Raw genomic sequence first — 18,464 nt, 5'->3', positions numbered from 1 at the left:
TTTACTGTGGGGTATATGTACAGTATATATATATATATATATATATATATATATATATATATATGGCACAATCCCCATATTGCATTTGAGGTGTTTGGTTTGATATCAGTACAAAGAAAATCCAAAGAAAAAGCTCTCTTTACAGTTAGGACCAAAGTATCCTATAGTTAGCCTTCAAGTAAATCAGAGTGTCCAGGTTTTTTGGCAGAAGTCGGCATTGCTCTGGTCTGAGCGTCTTGCTAACCAGGTTAAATATCTGGTCCACTGATGTGGTTGTTGCTGGCACGGTAAAAACTTTTTTGGCTACTTGTGAGAGTAGGGGGAAATCGATGGACTTGCGTTTCCAGTATTGTAGTGGATCCTCATCTGTGGGTTCTTCATGGAGATATGTGGACAGTTCCTGCTCCACAGTCTTGGCCTGGGCGGTCGGCCTCTGCTTAATGAACGAGAACAGCTTGCAACGTTTGGACGGTGACGGCTGGGCCTCTGGGTGATGTTCTAGTGGAATCAAAGGCCGAGTATGCTTTCGAACCTCTTCCAGCAGCACCTGTTTGTGCCAGTCGCTGTCACTGCTCCAGGACAGCTTGAACTGTGGGTCCAGGGTGGTGGCTGTTACATAAAGAGGGTCCTCAAGAATGCCTGCCAGTCTGCGGTCCAGAGCTTGAGACAATCCCATCACAATCCCAGAGCACTGGTGAGTTACGACCTCAGCCAGGTGCTTGCGCAGACCTAGCACACAGGGCAGGGCTAGGCTGATGGACACGTGCTTGTCTCCTTGGACCATGTCTGAGGCCTCCTCAAAAGGCTCCAACAGCTCAACCAGCTCCCGTAGCTCCGCTTTTTCTAAGTTACCGAGGACTAGGTCATTTCTATCTACAATGTCTTCAAGAAAATCCATTGACTCGACCATTTGCCGTAATATTTTTAACTGAGCGTTCCACTTGTCTGTGAATGAGGGTCTTTGCCACTTTGTTGAGGTACTGGAGCCGAACACTTGGACAAGTTTTTCAGGAGCCACTGTAGCAATTATGTAGTTATACAGGTGGGCTCCTTTGTTTAGAGGAACCGATATTTGAGGGGAAGCGCAAACTCCTTCCTTAACACACTGAGCTAGTAATCGAGCAAAGCAGTCTATCCTACTTCGACCAAGACACTGATCTAAAGACTTGTTGTTCTCGTTGCTACTAATGGCTTCTTTGGCTTCCCCGGCACTCGACTCTTCATCGCTACCATCTTCCTCATCTTCTCCACCATTTCCAATGAGACTGAACCCAGGAAGACGAAAAGCCGATCTGTTTTCACAGGGCGACAAGTCTGCAACGACTCTGAACACTTTGCCAGACATGCCATGGGACTCGGAGATCTCATCAAACTCGCTGAGCATTTGCTGAGTGTTGCTGTGGTCTGGAAGAGGTAAGCATGCCAAAAGAGCGGATCTGATGTGCCAGTCTGCGTTAATGAAATGGCAAGTCACTCCAAAAAACCCAGCACCACTGTTATTACCCACAGAGCTGCTTCTCCACAGGTCAAGGGTCACACTGCAGGACTCGGCTCCTTTTAAAGCCTGTTTGGCAGCTAGTTGCACTTGGGAGACATAGGCTGGCAGGAGCTGCTGTTGTATATAATGGCATGGTACTGGTATGTAACGGGGCTCCAGGAGCTGAAGAAGCTCACGAAAACCCTCATATTCCACTATCTGTGCCGGCTGCAGGTCTCGGATGATCATCTTGGCGATGGCTTCTGAAATTAGGGACTGGCGAGGGTCACTGTAGTCAAACTTGTTCATTCCAGCACCACTTTGAGAGATCACTCGACCACTTGGAGGACCAGTACACGTCTGCATTGCCTCCCTTTTCACATCTTTCTTCCTCACAAACTCATCATACATGGCCTGATGTTTGCGCTGTGAATGTGACAATTATATACAGGTGAATTACATATAGAACCCAGTACACATAATCATGTAAACATATCTAAACACACACAAAGAGCAGAATATTAAAGGTTCTTGCACTTTCTGGATATTGAACTTCTGTGGTATTTTCAGTCATTTGTGTATCATAAACCGACTTTAAAGAAATTGCACATTTTATTAAAATATTGTATTATTTTTTTATTAATCTCTAGAACTATTGACCAGGACATTACCATTTCAATTAGTCTTCAAATTTCCATGACTCTGAGGGCATGCATTGATGGTTAAACCTCTCACATTTGTCATGTTATTAGATACGAAACATGTTACATAAAAAAAATTAACCCTTACCTTTAAATGTGTAACAAAGTTAGAAGTAACTGTCCGTTTAGCCTGAATCCTTGTGCCACAAGCTTTGCAGTTTGATTCAATTTTGCCATTTTCTCCCTCACAGACGATATTGAAGTAATCCAGAATGGAGACCCTAGATTTTGACGCCATCAGTGATCTTCCAATCTTCCACGATATGAGCAACAATAGAAGAGCGTGTTCACCTGGTCTGACACTGATCGCATCGTCCTGTCATTGTGAAAACATCTCCTCGCTTACACGTCTCGGGAAAACCATAAAAACAGACGTCCGTCAAATCTGTGTGAGCGCGCAAACGATACGATGCCCGGTGTCGGATCCGACCGTAAACATCGCTATCCGCTAGCAGCTCTTTTCCGATGCACACCAGGAAGTAGACGGCGAATGGGGAATATATTTATTTATTTATTTACCATTCCGCATCTGAATATTTGGATTTTATTCGTGAGGCGCTTACAGTTTGATACAAGCAAATGAAGTAACCACAACAAAGAACAGGATATGTGTGTGTTTCTTGTTTTGGACGTTAATTTAATGCAGTGATTAAATGTTATTTTATAGCTCAAAAAGACAAGAGGCGGGGACGCACCTGATACTTCGCCTACTGCTCGTGCACGTTTAACACTTGTATTATGTTTTTTGAGGTTTCGGCGCGGATTGTAAAGAAAAGTTAGGTAGATACTAAATAGACAAGAATTAGGCTATATTTAAAATGTTGACTTAAGTATTGTTTGAATTCAAGAGACCATCTTCCAGGTAAGTGTATGTAGCTTGGCATTGTTTAAAAAACCAACCCGATCTCATGAAAGTGCGTATAAATAGTAGGCTACGCCAAATAAAAACGAAGACTGGTGGTATTGATACGCAAAAATGTACTTTGGCGTGTATATGCTACGCGATGGGTAGGTTTAGGGTTGTGGGGTAGGTGCGTATCATATTTACGCGAAAACGGCGTATTATATGCACGCCAACACATTTCGTATCATATGCACGTAAAAAACAGCGTATTATATGCACGCCAAAGTCCATTTTTGCGTATCAATACCACGAGTTTTCGTTTTTATTTGGCGTACTATTTATACGCATTTTCATGAACGCACATAATGAACTTCCCATCTTTAACAAATTGTTCAATTTAAAATGGAAAAGAACATGCATTTGGCTATGCATTTTAATTATCCGACAGATGAGATGTAGCCACTTAGTAACGGCTAGAACAATGCTTTTTTAAATAGCTGTCTTATTTACTAATATAGATAAACGTTGATTTCAATGAAATTCAGACTGTTATTGAATTTTACCTGAACCAACACTAAAATGACTTGATCTGAACAATGACACTGTTGTCTTTTAGAGCTGCTTCACAGCAGAATATGAACTGTCTCCTTAGTTGAGTTTCCTATTCTATTTTTCCTGTCTATCCTGTGAAGCTGCTTTGACACAATCTGTATTGTAAACAGCACTGTATAAATAAAGGTGACTTGACACATGAAATATCTGATAACTAATGATTGCAGGGGTATTTACATTTAAAAGGACAAAATTATGTTCAACCACATAGAGCAGGTTCTCAAAAACTACTGTACTGAAAATGAATCGAATTTATGTTGTAGTACTTTTATACATTTAGGATTATTCTGAATTCAGCTGTGCATTACTGCTCAAAAAAGATAATATAGTGAATCAAATATTTTTATTAGGAACACAACATTGTTAATATAATAAGAGTGTTTTCAGGAATCTCTTGACGTCACAAACATCTGATATTATTCAACACCGTAAAATTGAGCTATATTTGGTTTCTACAAAATTTCAATAAATAAAGATTATAGATGAAAGTGAATAAGGTCACAGTTATTCCTTTTTTATTTCTGGTTGAGTCTTCTCTGTCTTTTCTTGGTTCTCCTTCATCTGTGCCTGCATCTCTTTTCTTGTAGCAAGTATTGAACTTTGTAGAAATGCAATTTCTGCTGAGAGAGTGATGACTGGGGGAAAGAAAATGTGTTTAAAAAAATTATTAATCGTTCAATAAACCCAGAATCCAAGCAACAGGATTTCCCAAAAAAAGAATAATAAAAAATAAATGATGCCAAATATAGGCCACACAGCAAATGTGCAGCAAAGCACATAACATCGGTATCCTAGAGATGATGCAATTAAATACAGCATAAGCAAACAATTTATATAAAAGACAAAATAGCTCACCCTCCTTAAAAGCAGACTGAGCTTGTTTCAGATTTTGTGGCACAAGGATTCCAAACCACTTCAAAGGATCCCTGTGCTCTGGTGTGGATAATTCTGCCTTTGTTTTTACTTGAGGATCTGTCTCCTGTTCCTCGTCTTTAACCCCCCTTTGTTTGGTATTTATACGCCTTCTAAGACCTGAAATTTTCAATAATGTTGTCATGAACAGAAAATCCTACGATTAGTTTAGGCTCCTACATGTATAATATTAGATAAGCAGCACTGTGGAAAGACATACCTGTCTCTTTCGCTCCAATGTCTTCTATTGTGGTGTTTTTCAGTTCTTCTGTTTTATTCTCTTTTCTCTCACATTTGAACTCAGCTGTTCCACCTTCCAACACACTGTTATTAAGGCAAGCACACGGATCTGTGTAAATGACTGAGTCTTATGCACAAGCAAATGTTATTTAATTGCATGTAATGATACGGACCTGGTTTCAACATAAACAAGCGGCTCCATCTCGCTAGCGTACTGCAGAGCAGAGACTTGCTTATTTCCCATTGAATAACGTGCTTTGGCAATTGAAAACCATCCCTGTGTTAAAAGAATTCATAGGATTATATTCAGAATACAAATGAAAATGTATTCGTGTACAAAACGTATTTATGAAGAAGCTGGATTCTATTCCCAGTATTAATATGTGCTCAGTCTAATCAAGTGTAATTGCACGTTTTACCTCCTCTATAAGGGAATTAAGTTGATGTCGTTTCTCCTCCAAAGCCTCGAGCTGGTCCATGAAAAGCAGCAACTGCTCGTCCAAACGAAGCTGTTGCTCAACACGCATTTCTGTCGTTTTATCTGGCTAAGCAGAACTGAACAATAATAAACAGCCGAAAATAAATGTCTTAATGAAGAATGAAAAGATATGTATTCCTGCTGAACGCTTTTGGAGAACCTTTTTTCCGGTCACGTGACATGAAGTCACATGACTTCACTTAGCTCTGTTACGTAGAGATTGCGTAGTTTGGTATGAATTCTGTGAATACTTCATATTTTACAGGATTTATGGTGCATGCTTATTTAAGCACACATATAACGTTAAAAAAATGTTTTGTTTTTTTTCCCCAAAAAATGAGTTGAAGGGCTGTGTAATAAATATTCACCCTGTGTGTTTTGTGTAATCTGAACTCGCTTGCATATGCTTTATTTATGGCTTTTTAAAGAAAAAGAAAAAAACGCGTTACTTATATCGTGCATACATAATTCGTATAATTACAAAATTCACACTAAAAAGAAAACGATTACTTCCCATACCGGGAGTCGAACCCGGGCCGCCTGGGTGAAAACCAGGAATCCTAACCGCTAGACCATATGGGAGATATACACTGAATCAAGAGCAAACCTTTTTAACCTAGCATATGTACAGACCTTTTTAAACAACATTCAAACTTCATATAGTGTCAGTCATTCCTGTTAGTTCTTGAAATATCGTAACCAGCACTGCACATGTCAATTATTAACGATGAACGGCAGAGGTTCACTGTATTTTCACTAGCCGCCATAAAGATGCAAACATGCTGCGTTGTGTATGATCGTAAATTATCTAGTTACTCAAGTGACTCGCATACTACGAACAGTAGTATGCGCGCGTGTCAGCACAATAAACTGAGAAAATACTATAACTATACTATACAATACTAAACTATTGCATTTAAAAAAAACTATTGCGTTTAACTATTGCATTAAAGAGTATTAGAGCCCAATTCCACCAACAGCTTTCACCGCCTCCAGTAGCTCGCCGTGATCGTATAGTGGTTAGTACTCTGCGTTGTGGCCGCAGCAACCCCGGTTCGAATCCGGGTCACGGCAGGGATGTGTCCCTATCACGGCTATGAGACCTCCTCTGGGCTGAAGCCATAATTTTTTGTCAGTGACCCCCTGATTGACAACAACATCCTTATGAAATCCACACTTCGTCTTCATTCTCAAAAGATGTATACTTTTAGCTGTGATTTAGATATAAATTCATGTGAATGTCCTACTACACCTTTAAGAGAACTTTAGCTTTCCCATGATGTCATACTCTTGTGGAGATCGGTTTAAAAATGGCTGCCGCTCCCACTCGGACAGTTTATAGACAAAGGTAGGTTTAGGTTTTTACAGTAGATCTTCTCAATACTTACCACTTCTTTGTGGGGAGCCGCGTTGTGCCAACATCAACAAGTAGGACATTCACTCCACATCCACATGGGCTTTGTATTTCCGATGGTCTATTGATGAGTTTTACAGTAATTATTCTCATATTAGCTACCTCACATTAATGTCACATTACACTTCTGTATTATTTTCAAAAGCAGTCAGTCTGTCGCCATTGGTGCCCGGTTTTGTTTGGTAAACGTTGGTTACCATAAGCAAAGGCAATGGAATCTCCCAATTGTGAACTTCTATCGCCCTCTACAGGAAAAGCAAGGGACGAACATATATGTTACGGTTTTACTCTGAGTTTAACACAAGGGGTCGCTCTTTCATAAGGTTTCAACTTTAAAGCAGTCCTAAAAAATGAGCTACATTGAATAATAAATTCCTATCGTAAATTACGAATTGTTAAGGTTCATTTTGTCACCATACTTTATGCTCAAGATAAAAAATCTACTAGGCAAGATACATGATATTACAGATTGTTGCACCCGAGGGTGTAACTTTGGTTTGAGAAGTGGGGGTGGACACAAAATGGGGGAAAATGTTTTCGGAATCCAATTTGAATCCCATCTCCTGCATGTACATACATTTAGGGACTATGGTGATACAAAATCCAGGAAATAATTAAGTTGATTAATGATCAATTCTGCCAAAAAGAATAGTAGGCTACTAAACTATGTATAAGAAAAAGATGTCTTACTTTCTTTATTGTTTAATCGCCAAGACTTGAGAGAATCATTTTATAAAGTCGAAAATGTTCACCATTAATGTTTTGAATAATGTTTAAATAATGGGAGACTCAATTTCCACTGTTAAACAAACTTTTATTTCAAACTAACCGCTGTACCTGAAAATATTAAATAAATCACTTGTTGCACAGGACAGAATGTTCTACATCAGTGGTTCCCAGACTTTTTAGAGTGGAGTGCCTCCTAAATTGACTTTCCAATGTATTTTTTATATAAATAGAATATTAATGTTTAAAAAGAATTCAATAGATTAATATGCAATGATGATTAAAAAAAAAGTGAAAAGTGATTCTTTTAAATACTAAAATCGCCAGTAGGTGGCGGTAAGTCACTGTCTTAATGCGTGAGTCATCGAGTCATTTCTTCATTCAGTAACTAAGCAAGTGGCTGTATTTATAAATTAATCATTGAATCAATGACTTTTGCGAACGATTCGTTCATGAAACACCGCAAAACTCAGCATTTTGTTCGCGTACCCAGGTTTGGGAACCACTGTTCTACATTAAATATTTAGCTAACAACAGTCTGTTAACTTACCTAGCAACAGTGTATGTTAACGTTAGCTCAGTCAACGTAGGCTAACATTAACAGGTGTAGACAGAAAATATGATTATCCTGACCTGAGCTCATTTACTGAATCAAGCAACTCGCATCTTCTTTCTTTCAACCGCGATACCCGCTCATTAGAACTCTTCGTGAGCTATTTTTAGAGTGTGCACGCGACGTCTGTGCTCTGCTCGGTCCTGCTCCTCCGTGGCGATGACGGCGGGCGGGTTAAAAAATCATAACAAATGAATTTGAAAGTGGGGGCGGGGCACAAACGTGATTTCGAAAAGTGGGGGGGACATGTCCCCCCTGTCCCCAGTGGAAATTACGCCCCTGGTTGCACCAAGTATTAGTCTATTTCAAGTGAAGCTTTGTCTGCAGTCCATAAACAGCGGACAGAGATGACACATTTTTGTAGGCCAAAAACCAGAAATGGGTTCTATTGTCTTGAATGTATTTTTTGAATGGTTAACACAAACTCAATATATTTTCACACCTTATTCTACAATATAAAATACATCAGTGATATCCCCCTTGCGATTTTTTTTTAAGCTTTGTTACTTGGACTACAGAGGATGTTCATCATACCCAACAGGTAAACTTATCTACTACTTCCACAGTCTCATTGTGTTTACAATCATGCTATTGCAAATTAACTTAAACTTTAATGAAAAATGTTTTTAATTAAAGACTAAAAGAGTTGTTGGAAGCTTAGTGGTTCTGACGTTAAAGTCATGCAACCGTGGTGTAGTTTGTTATAGCCTACATTTACATTTTTCTTCTGTATTTAGGCTCCAAAGTGCACATAAAGTTGTTTATTTGTGAAGATTATTATGATGACCAAAATGTGTAAGAATCATTCTTTTTTGGTCACAGAGCCTGCAATAATCCAAAAACCAATGGATAAATCCTATTGGGTTTTTGGTCAAGGGAACCAGAGTGATCATAACTTCCAGGTTGTTGGTAAAAAACTATGTTATCACTGCAATGCTCTATTTGATATCTATTATTAAGAATAAAAATGCAAAACTTAGAAGTGTCAAATCAAACTGAAAATCTTTCAAACAAACTCTGTTTTAAAGGTGTATACTTGAAAGACAAAAAAAAAAAGCTAGTACCAACTGCAGAGTGCAGACCTTTCAGTTTGTACTCAAAAAAAAAAGGTTACATTTAATTGCATACTGCATTAGGTTGCTACTTTAGGAGCATCTATATAACGGTCAAATTAATTACTCAAAAATAAATACAAAAATATTTGTAAATAAATAAAAGTCATTCGTCCCTGGGTGGGCTCGAACCACCAACCTTTCGGTTAACAGCCGAACGCGCTAACCGATTGCGCCACAGAGACCTCGTGGTTACAGTATCTGGAATGTTTCCTTATGAAGAAATATGTTTTCTGTCTAAAAGTCTGGATCACAAACAAATAACACATTATGAAGATATTGCCACAAAGGCAATTTTTGAGGTTTACAATAAGGTATCGCCTGTCCACAGACCTTCATGGGACCGCTGTCAATATGCAACACTGGAAATCGTGAATTCCTTCAAAATCAAGTATTGGGCGATATGAAATGGCTTAGTGCATGTTTTCATGTTATTTTTTGTACTTCTTAAAGAGGTCTTTTTGCTTTATTTAACAGCAAGTCACAGCTGCCAGTAATCGCAGACTATTAGTCATATATCAACGCCATACAAAAAAAAAAAGGTGTTAAAATGTCTTAAACTATTACAATTTTGCAAACCAATAAATATTTAATTACACTAAAATGTCCATATTAATTTAATAAATCTAATTCTAATAAATAACAGTAGTTGTAGTTACTCCGAGCTTGACACTAGATGTCGCTCTTTAATAATGAATGCATAGTAAAGTCACTCCAATATGTGGAGCGCAACATTTTTAACACATTCCTAACCAAATATTTTGATGCATTTTTTTCCACTGCATATCATGCCTGTCAGGCCTAATGCATGTTGCATGACTGCCTTACTGCCCAACATACATGCTAGCAATACATAATTGTGCATTACCGCACACCGTGTACTGCAGAAAGTGGAAATCTTCATTAGGCTTCGTGTTCAATATTCTTTATCATAAGTCTTTGAGGGTAAATGTACTTAAGTATAAACTGAAATCAATATTCCTTTCAGAATAACAGAAGATATGTTTTTAGAAAGTGGCCAAGACTATTAACCGCAGACCTTTGATTGCATTCATTAAATGTGCACAGACGTCACTAGTGAATCACCGTAATGCGCAACAGCAATGTCTGAATAAGTGTTGTGAATAAATGTTGCTGTGTTAATGCAAGATTAATTACTCAAAATAAAAGCATCAAAACAAAAGCTTTCCGTCCCTGGGTGGGCTTGAACCACCAACCTTTCGGTTAACAGCCGAACGCGCTAACCGATTGCGCCACAGAGACCTGTGACTCCAGCTTGAATGATTCCTCACCAAGTACCACCATTTTTCACCCAGTAAAATCTCTTCTGAAATTATGAATTACATACCTTGTATCCATACATACCACTTCTTCTAGCAGGAGTCTGGCGGGTTTGCCTATATAGGTAGTTCACAAATGGTTATGGTATTACCTGTAAACAAGCATAGCGAAAACGTTGTTATTTTCAATTTAAAAAACATGGCTCCTCATATCCACAGCGAGTACTGGTTGTTTCCAAACACCATCTTAAGATCCCAAACGTTGGGAAATTCAAATAATTTCACAGAACCCAAATGTTAATTTCAGCAATTCATTCGATTCATCATAAGAGTTGTTAACGTCACGTCTCCACGTGGCATGTTACGTGTATTGTTTAGATAAGTAGTGCTAAAAACTAAACTTTTGTTTATCAGCGTTGTAGATATTATTTATAGATACATTGTATATATATAAAATGAGTGTATTTGCAATGTATAACATTTATTTAAAGGGGTCATATGATGTTGCTAAAAAGAACATTATTTTGTGTATTTGGTGTATTTAATGAAATGCGTTTATGCGGTTTAAGGTTAAAAAAACACAATTTTCCACATACTGTACGTTATTGTTTCTCCTCTATGCCCCGCCTTTCTGTCCTTCAAGTTTGTTTGAGCTAACGTAATAAAAATATGAATAAGCTCAATTTTCATGTATTGTTATATTGATAGTCTTACTATGCAGCACAAATAATTTTAGTAATATCTGTTAAAACAACTCTTAGGCTGATGATACACAAGGCAACTTTTTGAGCAATTTTGCTGGGAAACTTTTTTTTAGCAATGTTGCTTGGGCACTTTCCCATTGAGAATAGGTAGCAAATTTCTATCTGGATACTTTAGATCGGTCGTGGGACCTATGTCTCACCTGGTTGCCCGTTGACGGCAATACTGCTCAAAAAGTGGCCCCATGTATCATATCATCAGACTTACACACTCAGTTACCGAAACAGTGTTGCGAAACGGTCAGTGTTGCCAAGTCCGCGGTTTTCCCAATAACGTGATATTTAGCCCCTAAAATGCGAATTTTACCAGGAGAACCCCACCAAAAACGTGCATTTGACCCCACCGGAATGCGATTTTTGCCAGTGGATCCCCCTCGAAACGCGATTGGGCTAGTTTTGAGTAGCAATTGGGTTGGTTTTGTTGTAAAAACCTGGCAACCCTGGTCACGGTGGAGGTAAAATGTGGTTTGTCTAAAAAGGCGGTGGCCGGCGGCAGTGTTTGGAAAACCTGTTTGCAAAAGTTCATTATTTTGCAATTCCCTTCAGCCATTTTCCTTTTTGGCAGTGGCGAACAAATTACAAATGGCTGCTTTAAAAGTATGAGCAAACGTTTTTAACACCGCTTTAAAAAAAATAACGATAGTAAGACACAGCGAATGTATTCCTGTATTTTTTTTCATGCTATTTGCATTTATTACAAAATTTTACATGCCATCCTCAGGACATGCAGAAAGTTTTCTTGGCACCATGTAACGTTCTTGGTTCATTTCCGCACTGTCCGTGCTGGACCGCAATTACAATCGAATATTAATAGTCTACATTAATAACAACGTTCACTGATATGCTCGATTAAGACTTGATACATTGTATACTGCGGTATTTTAGTCATAAAACCATTAATTGTGAAGCAGTTCTCTCACGCGTTAGTTCTCGTCACACAACTCACGGCTGCAACATCAAGGAAAAATTCTGTAAAATCGATTGGTTTACTTAGTTGTGATACAAGAATCTCCTTACCTCACAAAGTAACTGCTGTTTTGTAGGGTTTGCTAATGTAAATGTGTAGTTATTGTCTCGAGTCGCTCATCTAAAGCTTTCTAATGTAACGGTTGCGACTCGAGGAGGCGTCGTCTGATTGGTCGCCTCTGCCTGGAAAACGTGATGCGATTGGCTACAAAATTAACTCATTAAAAACTCTAAAGAGATAGATAGATAGATAGATAGATAGTTCAGCTGTTTATAGTATATGAATTTTTTCTGCAATAGCAAAACAAAAAATAAGATATGATCATGTTTTGCAACTCCCTGAAATATTATATAATTTAGTTTGAAATGGGTAATGCTATGCCTTCTGTTTAATAGTTCATATTGTGTTAACTTTTCATCAATAAAAACAGAAAAAAAGTTTTTATAAATAACATTGTTTATTGTCACTTGATGCAAGAATGCAGTATACTTGGCTTTTGATCATTTTCTACAGCAGTTATAAATCCATTTTATGAAAAAATGTTTAAGAACAAAACATAAAAGCAGTATATTCCTATTTTACAAAAATAAACAAAACTTTTGTACATTCAGTAAATGTCCTAAGCAGTCTTATGACTTTGCACAACTTTCAAGTTTATGTAGGTTTAAACTGACAAATTACAACATTGAACATTTAAGATAGTAAATATACTACCCATACAGTAAACATACTTCAGGTTTTAAACATTGAAGTTAAGATACAAGTAAAGACCAAAAACAACTTCTGGGCACTTTACCGTTGTTATCATTTTTATACATATGCTCATGTTCTGCTTTTATTATTCCCAACTTTCGGTTATTTTCTAGTTAAACATCTTGCTCAGTCTTTGACCAAGTTTACTGTCCAAGTCCTTTAATCTGTTGTTCACTTGTTTCAGAGCAGTGCGAGCTGATTCAGAATCAGGTTGGAGTTCCAGAATCTTTCCAAAGGCCATGCGAGATTCCTCCAGTTCGCCCAGCTGCAGGCAAGCTTGCCCAAGTCGGTACCAGGCCTTAGTGCTCTTTGGGTTCAGCTCAGTGGCCTTGATACTGCTGTCTCTGGACTTACCATGCTGGCCTAACTTAAGTTGGCATAAAGAAAGATTGCAGTGAAGTTCTGCTTTTACAGTTTTGTACTCTTCTTCAGTTGGAATGGAGACATCAGCACATTCTGCCTGCTCATTTTCTTTATCAAAGCATGGTGTCAAAGCTGCATCATCATCATCATCCTCTCCATCCACACCTTCTTTAAACATCTCGTCCACTGGCTTTCTTCTTGTCTTGCCATTTAAAGTTATTGCCAGCTTCACCGCTCTGCAGTAGCAGTCTGTCGCACCCCAGATATCGCCCTTCCCAAACCGCTGACCACCCCTTTGCTTGTGAGACAGCACCCAAACCCATTTCTCTCCAGGTGTCATCTGCCAAAACTCCTGTCCAGGGGTTAAAGAGTGAAGTTGGAGTGTAAAGCAGTCAGACTGCTGAGACGATCCCTGCTCTGTAGTATTTTCAGTCTGCGTACCATTAGCATCACTGCCTGCTGCTTTAGAGTTCTTTGCATTCCAGGCACTTATTGTAAACTGCACAAAAATACAAACCAAAAAAGTTTATAGATGAGATGTGTTTTCCCATGATAAACATACAGTGCTGGTAAATTAGTAACAAAATGTAGTTCTTTACTGGAAACAAATTACATGTTGAAGCTTATAATATAATCTGTCTACTGTTTGATTACTTAAAAAAAAAAAAAGTGACCTAACTCGTTTATTACATTGATTTGAGTAGGATGATCTTGAACCATATAGATATAAAAATACAAAGAAAAAGAAAATGTATTCCATTCTTTATTATCTACAAATTTAAGTAAGTTAAACATTATATTACATCAGGGTTTCCTAAACTGGGGTTTATGAAGGAGTGAAGCTAATAATGAATTACATCTTAAAAATGTTAAATTGAAAGAAATAAAATCATTTTTTAAAATAAAATCAATCAAATTAAATTAATGAAACATTAAATATTTTATTTGTTTATGCTGTGAGGTCTCTCCATTTTCTGTGTAATTATGCTTGGCTAGTGTGTATGTGTGCAATTCCACAAAACTGGAAAACCTTCTTAATATATACACTACCAGTCAAATGTGTTTGGACAGTAAGATTTTTCATGTTTTTTTAAAGAAGTCTCTTCTGCTCACCAAGCCTGCATTTATTTGATCCAAAGTACAGCAAAAACAGTAAAATATTTTTACTATTAAAAATAACTGTTTTCTATTAGAATATATTTAAAAATGTAATTTATTCCTGTGATTTTAAAGCTGAATTTTTAGCATCATTACTCCAGTCACATGATCCTTCAGAAATAATTCTAATATTCTGATTTGCTGCTCAGAAAACATTTTATTATTATTATTATTATTATGTTAAATACAGCTGAGTAGAATTTTTTCAGGTTTCTTTGATGAATAGAAAGTTCAGAAGAACAGCATTTATCTAAAATAAAATATTTTGTAACATTAACATTATATGTCTTTATCATCACTTTTGATCAATCTTTGATCAAATCTTCTAAAGCATCTTTGCTAAAAAAAAGTTTTAATTTCTATAATTTCTTTCCTAAAAAAATTCTACTGACTCCAAGCTTTTGAATGGTATAGTATATAATGTTACAAACGCTTTTTATTTCATATAAATGCTGATCGTTGGATCTTTCTATTCATCAAAGAATCCTGAAAAAAATGTACTCAACTGTTTTAAATATTGATATTGATAATAATAATAATAATAATAATAAAAGTTTCTTGAACAGAAAATCAGCATATTAGAATGATTTCTGAAGGACACTGACACTGAGGACTGTAGTAATGATGCTCAAAATTTAGGTTTGATCACAGGAATAATTACATTTTAAAATATTTTCAAATTGAAAGCAGTTATTTAAAATAGTAAAAATATTTCACAATTTCACTTTTTTTGCCATATTTTGGATCAAATAAATCCAGGTTTGGTGAGCAGAAGAGAATTCTTTAAAAAAAACATTAAAAATCTTACTGTTCAAAAACCTTTTTTTTTTTAAGAAAATAGATAGATAGATAGATAGATAGATAGATAATAAAGAATTAGAGAGAATCAATGAATTTAGGGAGGATCAATGAATTTTGAATAACTGACTGCCATTGTGAATATTAAGCAATCATGTCATCAATAAAAATTTAATTAGTCTGAATATGAGTATTTTTAAACCTTATATAATGTAATTACACAGTATTACTTTTTGGAATTTGATTATGTAATCCAGATCAAATCAGTTACAACCCAGCACCGTATGCATAATATAGTTAATATATGTCAGCTTTCCTGTAAGTTACATTACCATATACAGTGAAAAGTATATTACATTTTATGATTAAGTAACAATTTCTCTGTAATTTTTTTTAGAAAATAATATAATGATTTTGATTTAGGGTGAAAAAATATATTTGATTGAACAATTAATTTAATAAACAGTAAAATACTGTTAAAATTCTCCAGGTCCAAACCTGCTTCTGGAGGGCCAACGTCCCCAACACATCTACCTGGAAACTTCTAATAAGCCAGGACTGTGGGAACCCAGACAATTGTTGAAAGAATCGCCTCGACTAGCTGTGTCAGGTGGGATTCAGCTAAACTCTGCAGGACAGTGGCCCTCCAGGAGCAGGATTGGACACCCCGGGTCTAAGTCTATATTTTAGCTTTGCCCTCACCTCACACATCTCTCCAGCCCTCATCCCTTCCAGGCAGGCCTCTGTAAGGTCACACTGCCCTTCGCCCATGCGCAACAAGAACCACACATCCAGTGGAAGCTGCAGCACAGAGTCCTGCGAGCGGGGGTATGAGGTATGGCTGGCTGTTGATTCCTGCTCTTGAGAAGCAGTATGTAGTGTGTTTCCCTCCATGACAGTACTTCGCTGCACCTTGACCTTACATAGTGAGCCCATCATCGGCGTGATGTCCCCTCGTTTTCTTTCTCCAAGCCACCTTCGGCGCACCTCCCACAGACCACCGGGACACACGGAGATCCACGACGTCTCATCTGGAACGGGAGCAGGCACTTGGACTGTTGTCATGATGATGGGTTTTAAAAGACCTGAACATAACAACGCAAACAATTAAATGCAGACTACATGGGTGGTGCCTATCAAGGGACCTGTTAGCACTGTGATGCAAAGTCTTCGTTTTAAACCTAGCGCATCTATAGCTTCAGATTGCAGGCGTTTTTAAAATAGAAAACATTTGCACTGACACCTCACAATTTATTATATCACACATTTGTGAACTCGTGTACCTACTTAAGTGCTCGTTGTCGCTGTCAGAGTCTCTTCTTCTACAGCAAATATCTCACAATGAACTGAAGGTCTTCCATCGCCCTCTAAAGGTGCGGCGTGTGAAGTTTACATTTGTACTCTGATACTGCTATAGATGTCTCTCTTTGGTGCAATCCGAGGTGACATTAACTATATGCAAAGTTTCCTTTAATGAAGTTTCAATATGCCCTGGTACAATCATGACTAATTAACGATATGTATACTCTAGAGCAGTGTTTCTCAACCAGGGGTCCGTGGACCCCTAGTGGTCCTTGACATAAGGCCAGGGGGTCCGTATAAAGTATGAATTTTTGTATAAATGTTGTATATTTTGACATGACATGTTCCCATGAAAGAAAAGTCCAATATAGCTGATGATATGGCCAAATACTGGACAAGTCAGCTAACTTGAATTATACTTGACTGCATTTGGTCCTCACAAAGACACAAATGATACGAGTCAATTTTGTTCTGGGGGTCCTTGAGGATGGTTTTGAATTGGACTGGGGTCCGGTACGCCAAAAGGTTGAGATGCACTGCTCTAGAGTACAAAGAAAGATGTAATACTCTATGCAAAGATAAATGTGCAAAAGCTTAAAATTATAAACCAATTCTTTTGTGGACGAATTCTGTCTGAAAGAGTATAGACTACAGCTTTATCAATGGAAACTTGCAAATATTATCAACAGACTTTTCTGATATTGGTTTTTAAACCCATATTTTAAAGAAAACGTTATCTACAAGGAGTTTTAATGGGAAAATATTGTTACATTGTAAACCTTAACACAGAGAATTGTTAATTGTGATTTACCATATAAAATGAAAATCTATATTTAATGAGACCACACTTAAAACCTCTATAAAATAAACAAAATATAACAATTTAGGGTGAAAAAATATATATATCTACTATTATAGTTAACAATAAAATACATGTACTTTTAAAGAAATATATTGGAAAAAATATTTGATGTAAGTAATATTTTATAGTGAAAAACGGTGGTCGCTCTCATAAGTCCCTGTGTGACACATCACACTGGATTATATTTTGGCTAAATTTATGTTCTTTATTACTTTTGCACAATTATTTACATTATTACTCTGATGGTGTTTTGTGTTTGTGTGTGTATTATACTCCGTCAAGACATTGCTCATGAAATTTAATTAATCTTGTTCTACTATTCTGTTCTAATATAATTTTGCTTATGAGTATATTTTAAGATGCAAAGCGATTTTTGGTACTACAAAGATCGGTGTATTAACATTATATGCCAAAACTCCTGTGTGTAATGCCTGACACTTTCTTTTTTATCACAAATTCTAAATGATTTTAGACTGCACATTGCTATTATTACAGTGTAAAATTTTATATGCAGTCTGTAGTAGCATTAAAATGAAAAAGCAAATAAATGGTGTATTAACATTATATGCCAAAACTCCTGTGTGTAATGCCTGACACTTTCTTTTTATCACAAATTCTAAATGATTTTAGACTGCACATTGCTCTTATTACAGTGTAAAATTTTATATGCAGTCTGTAGTAGCATTAAAATGAAAAAGCAAATAAAACTAATAACTTTTCAGATTGTAATACCATGTAATTTGATACAGAATTCTTCATATCATGGTACTGAATGATTACCGTTCGTGGTATTTACATGGAAATACAAGGTACTTCAAAGAACAAAATACTTTTTTGTTAGTGTTTGGACTGGACTGGGTAATGAGTATGGAGCCAGATCGGCCTCAAAAATAATACATTTATAAAACAAAATTCATAAATTCACAGCACAATTTACATTTACAAAATCCAATTCTTAAATTCAAAACTCAACTCATAAACCAAAGCGTTGAGCTTCTTGAGTCTGTTCAGTAAAGAGTGTTTTGATTGGTGGATTAAAAGCTCACCGCGTTGGCTGAACGGAACATCCTCCAAAAAAAGATATTTATGAA

General features: G+C 36.9%; 3 protein-coding genes and 4 non-coding genes across 8 annotated transcripts; 1 reads left to right on the top strand and 6 right to left on the bottom strand.

Moving 5' to 3' along the window:
- Window positions 1-112: 112 nt before the first annotated feature.
- On the bottom strand, window positions 113-2,640 carry LOC107560927 (zinc finger BED domain-containing protein 4). The gene is made up of 3 exons (XM_016245230.1): window positions 2,470-2,640; window positions 2,267-2,431; window positions 113-1,903 (listed from the first exon to the last, which is right to left on the bottom strand). The coding sequence occupies exons 1-3, from the start codon at window positions 2,488-2,490 to the stop codon at window positions 146-148; spliced, it is 1,944 nt and encodes a 647-aa protein (XP_016100716.1). The 5' UTR covers window positions 2,491-2,640; the 3' UTR covers window positions 113-145.
- Window positions 2,641-4,039: 1,399 nt separating this feature from the next.
- ccdc115 (coiled-coil domain containing 115) lies at window positions 4,040-5,450 on the bottom strand. The gene is made up of 5 exons (XM_016245164.1): window positions 5,206-5,450; window positions 4,960-5,063; window positions 4,767-4,870; window positions 4,490-4,666; window positions 4,040-4,269 (listed from the first exon to the last, which is right to left on the bottom strand). Exons 1-5 carry the CDS (start codon window positions 5,311-5,313, stop codon window positions 4,139-4,141), a joined length of 624 nt encoding a protein of 207 aa, XP_016100650.1. The 5' UTR covers window positions 5,314-5,450; the 3' UTR covers window positions 4,040-4,138.
- A 324-nt stretch (window positions 5,451-5,774) lies between these two features.
- On the bottom strand, window positions 5,775-5,846 carry trnae-uuc (transfer RNA glutamic acid (anticodon UUC)). Its single transcript has one exon. It is a non-coding gene; the product is annotated as a tRNA-Glu (tRNA).
- Window positions 5,847-6,266: 420 nt separating this feature from the next.
- Window positions 6,267-6,338, top strand: trnah-gug (transfer RNA histidin (anticodon GUG)). Its single transcript has one exon. It is a non-coding gene; the product is annotated as a tRNA-His (tRNA).
- Window positions 6,339-9,240: 2,902 nt separating this feature from the next.
- Window positions 9,241-9,314, bottom strand: trnan-guu (transfer RNA asparagine (anticodon GUU)). The gene has a single exon. It is a non-coding gene; the product is annotated as a tRNA-Asn (tRNA).
- Window positions 9,315-10,318: 1,004 nt separating this feature from the next.
- trnan-guu (transfer RNA asparagine (anticodon GUU)) lies at window positions 10,319-10,392 on the bottom strand. The gene has a single exon. It is a non-coding gene; the product is annotated as a tRNA-Asn (tRNA).
- A 2,353-nt stretch (window positions 10,393-12,745) lies between these two features.
- LOC107560883 (FK506-binding protein-like) lies at window positions 12,746-16,586 on the bottom strand. 2 transcript variants are annotated; one of them, XM_016245163.1, is made up of 3 exons: window positions 16,329-16,481; window positions 15,912-16,240; window positions 12,746-13,752 (listed from the first exon to the last, which is right to left on the bottom strand). In XM_016245163.1, the coding sequence occupies exons 2-3, from the start codon at window positions 16,146-16,148 to the stop codon at window positions 13,000-13,002; spliced, it is 990 nt and encodes a 329-aa protein (XP_016100649.1). In that variant the 5' UTR covers window positions 16,149-16,240; window positions 16,329-16,481; the 3' UTR covers window positions 12,746-12,999. The 2 variants fall into 2 exon arrangements, with proteins under 2 accessions (XP_016100649.1, XP_016100648.1); XM_016245162.1 differs by lacking the exon at window positions 16,329-16,481 and adding an exon at window positions 16,497-16,586 and having other exon boundaries at window positions 12,763-13,752; window positions 15,912-16,294.
- Between the last annotated feature and the right edge of the window lie 1,878 nt (window positions 16,587-18,464).

The sequence above is a fragment of the Sinocyclocheilus grahami genome, unplaced genomic scaffold (genome assembly GCF_001515645.1).
Source record: "Sinocyclocheilus grahami isolate Dianchi unplaced genomic scaffold, SAMN03320097.WGS_v1.1 scaffold747.1, whole genome shotgun sequence".
NCBI lineage: Eukaryota > Metazoa > Chordata > Actinopteri > Cypriniformes > Cyprinidae > Sinocyclocheilus > Sinocyclocheilus grahami.
The sequence above is the reverse complement of the archived record's forward strand: the minus strand, read 5'-3'. Positions and strand labels throughout refer to the sequence as shown.